Source organism: Elephantulus edwardii, unplaced genomic scaffold (genome assembly GCF_000299155.1).
Source record: "Elephantulus edwardii isolate Elephantulus edwardi_28Jun2011 unplaced genomic scaffold, EleEdw1.0 scaffold00044, whole genome shotgun sequence".
Taxonomy (NCBI): Eukaryota; Metazoa; Chordata; class Mammalia; order Macroscelidea; family Macroscelididae; genus Elephantulus; species Elephantulus edwardii.
Window position 1 is genome coordinate 5622014 of NW_006399794.1, and position 7414 is coordinate 5629427.

A 7414-nucleotide genomic window follows, 5' to 3' on the forward strand; every position below is an offset into this window, starting at 1 on the left:
ACACACACACACACACACACTCACTTTTTTTAATGGAAAACATTTGAGTAAAAATTCATAAATCCTACAGATTTTTTAGTCAGTTATTCATATTTTTATATTAATTATAATTGATTAATGTAATGAATTCTAATATCTAATAAACTCTTTATTATATAGTGCTTTTTATTTTTAAAATTTTTAGAGTGTCTTTTATTTCACCCAGCTTATCTATTTATTAATTTTATCCCCCTTCTCATCCTTGTTAACCATCTAAGATTCATTGTATTTGTGTATAAACCTTTCCATAGTTTTTAATCTTTGTGGTCTTATACTATAGTTGTTACTTTGTGACTAATTTATGCTACTCAGCATAATTTGTTCCAGAGCCATCCATGTTGTGCAATATTTCATTAATCTTGAATATTTTTTAGCGATATATAACACTCCATGGTGTGAATATACTGTAGTTTCTCTTGATGTGTTGTTTCCAATGCTTTGTTATTATAAATAATGCTGCACTAAACATGGATATGGATATGTCAATGTATATTACAGCTTTGATTTCCTTGAGATGTATCTAGTAGTAGGATTTCTGCATTAAATGATATTTCTATTCCCACCATTGTAAGGAAGTACCAAACTGCCTTCCATCGTGGTTGCACTTTGTTACATTCCCACCAGCATCTACAGCTTTTACTGTTAGCTATTTTCTTGAACTTTGCTCTTGTTGTTGGGATAAAGAGATATTTCATTGTCCTCATTTAAATCTCTCTAATCACTAATGATCTGGAGCATTTCTTCATATATCTTGGCCATCAGAAAGACTTCTTTGGTGAAGTGTTTATCTGTGTCTTCTGACTGTAATTTGGATGTGGTGTTGTTAAAGTATTAGCATTTTAAGGGGAGCTCTGGTGGCCTAGTGGCAAGAAGCTGCACTGCAATCTCAGAGGTACACGGTTTGAATCCACCAGATGCTCTGCCGGAAAAGGAGGAGCAATATCCTCCTGTACCAGTCAGATCTGATTTGATGGTACACGCACACAAAATAAAAAAAAAAAAGTAAAGTATTAGCATTTTATATGAATTTTAGAGATGAATCCCTTGTCAGATGATATATTTTTAAATTTATCTAGTCACAGTGTGTCACCTATCTTAATGACATCTTTAATTGCTTTGAAGAAAAGGAATTGTGGGTTAAGTGTGGAATAAGGGTATATCAGCTCACAGAGGGCTATGCCTTTACTCCAAACTGGTACAGCGTTTAGTATTCAAGAAAGAGCCCTCTCCTGTTCTCCTCGACTCCTCACTGTGGAACGTCTAGGCCTGGTGTGTTCCAGTGTGACTCCTCCTCAGGAATGTGCTTCCTTTATACCCTTTGGCACAGAGAAGGGCACGTTTGTTAGATTTTAGGGGATGGCTCAAGTCCCATCAGTTTAGTTAGGCATTTGCTTGGGAGCGTGGGAGGACAGATGACTGTAAGATCTAAAGCTTGAAACCAGATAACAGGTATTTAAATGTGAATTTTCTTGTTACAGATGTGCCCAGGAGCTAGTGATAGGCCATGAGAAATTAGACTGGAGAAAATTAATTGCTTTCATAGCAGCCTTCTCCTGGAGCCTTTGTTGTGTCTGAGACTTTGCTGCAAGTTTCCTCTGCTTTGACCCTTGTGATGCTGTGCTCACCTGCTTATTTGTTCATTTGCTGAATAGAATATGAGTGACTGCTGTGTCCTTGGGCTTGTCTAAGTACAACCAGGTCTGACCTCAAGGAGCTTGCAGTCTAGTGGAGATGGGTAACATTTTGAGAATGCAATGAAGTAGTCTGTATAAGGTACAGTGGAAGGTCCCCTATGGTCAGTGTGGGATCATGATGGAAGACCAATTGGGAAAGGCTTTCCTCCTGCCTGGTTTCTGACAGCTCCTTCCGCGAGGCTTCAAGTCTCAAGACCTAGGCATCTTCCAGAATTCTTCTGTTTGTCTCCTCCCTGCTCCCTTTTTCAACCTTCCTACACTCCTGCCCTTGGCTGTCTCATCTTCATCCATCACTTTATTGTTGTTGTTGTTATGTGCCGTCAAGTTGCCTGCAACTCATAGTGACCCTATGTACAACAGCCCTAAATGCTGCTCTATCCTGTGCCAATCTTATTGGCTCTGACACACCTATCCCCATTACCCCAGTCACTGAATCAATCCATCTCCTCTTCCTCTCTGATGTTTCCAAGCTGTGCTTACAAGATCAGATTCTCTTCCAACCAACTAACTGCCTCAGATTTCCCTCAGCCCTGGAGCATCAACTCCCTGCCTTTACTGGGGTCAAACATATCTTAACCTTCATTTTTGTACATAGCACCATTCTTGTTTGCAGCCAGAAGGTTTTGGTGTGAGTATCTGATAACTTAACAATATCCCACCACACTGCTCACAGAGTCCAAACCTTGCAGACACCAAAACACAGGACTTTAAATTATTTTTTTCTTTTCTATTTATAAATCTTGCCTTTCCTGGGCAATCCCACTGCTAAGCTCCAGGTCTGGTCCCAACAACTGTTTCTTGCATGTTTATGAAGCAGGACTCCCATGTTTTCAGTGTCTTCATTTTTTTCTGTGTCTTTTCAGTTGCTACCTTATTTCCCTAAATTGAGCATCAGAGCTTATCTCCTGCTCTAGGGGTTTACAAATGCTTTCCAAATTAAGTAGGAACTTTGACTGATACTCAAAGTCCCCTGCAGTGTGACCCTAATCTTTCTTCTCAACTTTATCGCCTGTAACTTCCCTACATGTGCCTTGTGCTCCAGCCAAATTGAATGACTCACTGTTATCTGAATATACGTACTCCTTGCATCCCAGCCTCTGTGTTATGGTTCACATTGTCTTCTGCCTAGAATCCTTTTGCCTGATTTATAATCAAAGACATCCTTAAAAGTCTGTCTTTCACCAGATTTTCCATACAACCTATCCTGATTACCCACAGCTAGGCGTGACTTATTTTCTTTGTGTCCCCCTATCCCTGTATTTGTCTCCTTTTCTCTGTTGAAGGGCATACTTTGGGGAGAAATTCTACCTTACCCATTCTGTGCTTTTCTACCTCCTTTTGCACAGTGCTTTGGAAGGAGAAGTGGTCAGAAGATGTTTACTGAACGGCTTCTCTTGTGTTTATGTGGAGACCTAGGAATGTGAGCTCCTACCTCAGAGGGACCCACGAGGGCTGGGTCAATCTTCTGTGGGCCCAGTGTGCTGGGATTCTGGGAGCTATGTGATACAAAGGAGCTGGAGAGGGGTCCTCATCCCTGCTTATCAGGAGCCCCTGAACATCTGGGCTGAATAGGATGTTCAAAGAGTCCCAAAAGCCATGGTGGATCTTTTTCTCCTTCCAGATGTGGACGAGTGCCTGGAGAACAATGGTGGCTGCCAGCACACCTGTGTCAACGTCATGGGGAGCTACGAATGCCGCTGCAAGGAGGGATTTTTCCTGAGTGACAATCAACACACGTGCATTCACCGCTCAGAAGGTATCTCTGCCTCACCTTGGACAGCAGACAGGGCCACTTCGGAGACTTCCCCCATCCCCACAGAAACCTTAGAGGGAAGATCAAGGATTAGTCCATACTCTACTACTGAATAAATTAGGGCAAGCCGTTTTTGCTTCATTTTCCCCATCTGGAAAAATCAGTGGGTTGGATTGGGTGAGCTCTGAGGTCCCTTCGAACCTCACATTCTCTGATTCTAATCTCTAGAGAGAGAACATTTCAAACACGAGTAGCTGTCTCAGGAGAAATACAATGGATGATGTGCCAAGTTTTTTTTAAAAAAGGTACTAGAAACCACAGCACCAGTATGAACCTGCTCCTTGCTATGTGTGGGAAGGGGGAGGGATGGATCCTTCCTAAGGAAACTTTGAACAAATCTCTCTGTTCCAGCCCCAAGCTAAATCTGGCTCTTTGCTATGCATTGTGTATTTGAGCTCTGAGCCTCTGGCGTTCTGTGGGACTGGTGGACTCTTTCCTTGAACTTGGGCCATCCAGGTTGTGGCATCTTTCACCCTGGCCATCGATGACCATACATTTGCTCCATACTTTTCTCTTCTGATGACTCCCTTTATCCCCTTCCTTGCTGTGAGTTTATACTTTACAAAGAACATTTCTATAAGGTTTTAGTGAGTCCCAAGCATCCCTTTTAACTCAGTGCCTCCCTTTTCATTCATCTCTGCTCTTTATTAAGTCGAAGAACCACATTTGGTATCTGCATTTCTTCCAGGTTTAGCTCTGCCTGCTTTTAGGGAAAGTGCCTCAATAAGAGATAATCCATTCTCTTTGTTTTGTACTGTTTGTTCATTTTCATGACAATGAGATGATTTTAAGTTTTTCCTAGTTTTTATTAATGAATTTTAGATTTAGTATTTAAGTCATAGCCTTAGTGATTTTTTTTTTGCAAGGGCTCACTTTGTAGAAAATACTTTCCCCCTTTTGTTATTCCCAGAATGGTGGTTTATATCTTATACTTGGCTAGAGTATCTGAATACTAAGAAGAATTATCAGAGAAAACATGATGGGTGTTTCCCTGGTGGATTGAGGCTAAATGTCACCCTGAATCTGCTTGTTGTCAGTGTTCAGGCCTGGGAGTCACACATATTGGTTCTAATCGGGCCACTTCTTATCTCATATCAGGTATGAACTTTGAGAGAGTAAAGGTTGGGTTTCAGTTGCCTACTAGGTTTTCAGGACTTCTGGGTGAGTACTGTGGATTTTTCCAAAGCAGGAAGAACTCGCTGATGGAGTGAAATGAAGATGTCAGCAGAATCTCACCTCACCTCCCTTTTCAGTAGCTCAAGGCTGCCTCTTGGAAAGACACACTGACTTTCTCTTTGGTTGCTATGGAGGAAGGTGGGGCTCCACAGGGAAAGCTATTACTTGGACACCCCTAGAGCTGACTCTACAGCCTCACAGAGGAGCATGTGGTGATTAGATAGTCTGTTATCTTTGGAGGGGCCCTGTGAGCCCCCTGCTATGATTACAGGTATGGACTGAAACATTCCCATCACAGAATTAAATACAAAAGCAGCTCCCTTCTGCAAACTGTGTTTCCTAGCTTTTCTACAATTCAGACATTCTTGGAGCCCCTGAAGGGCAATTAAAATGAGCATATTCGTCTGGAACTAAAACCCAAATTCAAGAACTTGAGTTGTGGTCTGGAAGTGTGCTGTGTGATTTTCTGTTCCATTTCACCCTGATTTGCTTGGCAAATCCACAGCAGTGGGAGCTGAGAGATTATAGCATTTGTAGTGGAGACCTCTTTCAGTCTGAGGCTTTAACTCTTCAAATACAGCAATCTGTAAATAGTGTTCCTCTAGGATTCATACCTTGATTTGAATATCAAACCCTTAGAAATGAAATTAAAATAGACTAAAGAAAAAACCCACACTAACCCAACATTGATTCCCTAGAAAGGCTTAAAGGAGGGTAGTGTTTGCAGTTGTTTTTAAGAATTATTTACCAAATACTCTTCAGTCTAAGGATTAGAATAGCTGACTCTGAGGGGAAGCAAAGAATATTGATTTTTCCCCTTGATCCTTCGAGATCCCAGGGGCCTGGTGAAGAGACTGTGTGTTTTCACCCATGTAATGAGGGTAGGATGGGGAGAGCTGCATCACCCTCACCCCGTCATTGTTTCTATTCATGGGTGCTCAGGCTCTCAAAATGAGCATTCCTCTCTTGTTTTGTCTGCTCTGAGAGTATTTTCAGATAGCTATGCCGCTGCCTTTGCAAAGTAATGAGGAAGGTGTCAGAGTAGTGAAGAAGGGGACTGTGTTCTCAGCAGACCCCTTTTCTACTTTATGGAATGTTTCTTGACCTGCTCTTAGGGCACATTCTAATTCGATTTCCAGAAATATTTTTCAGTGGGACCCTGCGCCTAAGGAGCACCACAAGGGGCTTTTAAAATGTTCCCAAGCTGTTTCTGTCTTAATCAACTAACATCCCTAAATGCAATTGCCAGGCCCAGTTCTGGGGAGCATGAGGACTGCTGCTGGGCCTCCTGAGTTGGATCTGACACGTCTGCTTCATCTACAAAAAGCCTTGCTTGGGTCAGAATTCTCTGAAAGGCTTCAGAGATGCCTCTTGAAAAGGGTTCAGTATTTCCAGAGCCATTTAAAGCCTCTAATACCTTCTGATAACTCATGTCTAGCTTGATAGGCTATGACTTCAAGCAGCAACATCTTTGTGTCTCCCCATAACAGCGGGTGCATGGTCAGCTCTTATGAAATATTTCTTGTGTAAATGATTTCCTCTGGGACCATGATGGTCATGTGTCAAATGTCTTAATGACTTGTAATCAGAGGGAGAAGGAAGAAAAGAGGAAAACCTGATTTTTGTGGGAGCCAGCTTTCTCGGGGTTGTCCTGGCTTTTCTTGGGGACTCTTAAACTCACACCTGGGTGATCCCAGAACCTGTTGCTTCAGATCTAATCTTGGAAGAAGTTTATCCAGAATGCTGCTTAGCGGCAAAGGTGATGAGATTTCATCTCATATACTTTGAGCATGTTATCAGAAGGGACAAGTTCTTGGAAAAGGACATCATGTTTAGAAAAGTAGAGTCAGTGAAGGAGAAGATCATCAATGAAATGCATTGATAGAGAGTGAAACAACGGGATTGAGCACGGGGAGATGGAGAGGAAAACACAGGACCAGGTAGAATTTGGACCTGTGGTACTTTGACTCAGGGTAGCTATGAGTGGGAGCTAATTCAGTGGCACCTAGCAACAACAATTGCTCACCAGAGGACAAGTACGGTGTTTGCTGGGACAAGGTCTTGTACCAGAGGCAGTTTCCATGTCCTCATTTACTGGAGAGTAAATAGCACCTTCAGGATTTAGCAGCTGGAGCAAAGAGAGAGCTTCCCCCAATCTAATGTCTGAGTCTTTCTGTGTTAAATGACAGCAGCCCTTGGCATGGGTGAATGGATCCAAGTAACACCCAGCAGACTGAGAACTGGAGTGTAAACAGCTATAATTGTCAGCCGAAAAACAAGGTGGTTTTATGAGAGATTCATCGAAGTGTGGGATATGTTAACTGGTGCTGCCTCATGGAATAGAGGCTCTTATCTGTCTGTATTTAAAACAATTCTTCTAGTTATGCATAAATAGGCCGTTTTCTAGTGAGTTAGAAAGGAAACTTTTGACCTTGAGGTTTTGTATCTATCGGCTAAGATTCCTGAGCATAGTATAGGACAAGGGTGGGATCTTAGAGAAGCTGAATGAAAACTTTTGTAATGCTTTTAAAATAGTGCTACATCTATTATCATATGGTCATCTCCAGAAACGGGGTGGCCTTTATAGTAAAAAAAGTTATTTCTAGATCCATCTTGAAGTACAACATCGTGAGTGACAGGATCATATCCATACGCTTACAAGGAAGTCCAGTAAATACCACTATCATTCAGA

At 41.9% G+C, this 7414-nt stretch overlaps 1 protein-coding gene across 1 annotated transcript in view; it reads left to right on the forward strand.

The window, feature by feature from the left end:
* The window catches only part of SCUBE2 (signal peptide, CUB domain, EGF-like 2), a 106695-nt gene that overhangs the window by 30208 nt on the left and 69073 nt on the right, over positions 1 to 7414 (forward strand). The window contains 1 exon segment of the mRNA XM_006885598.1: positions 3355 to 3489. Within this exon segment, the coding sequence (XP_006885660.1) occupies positions 3355 to 3489 (135 nt within the window).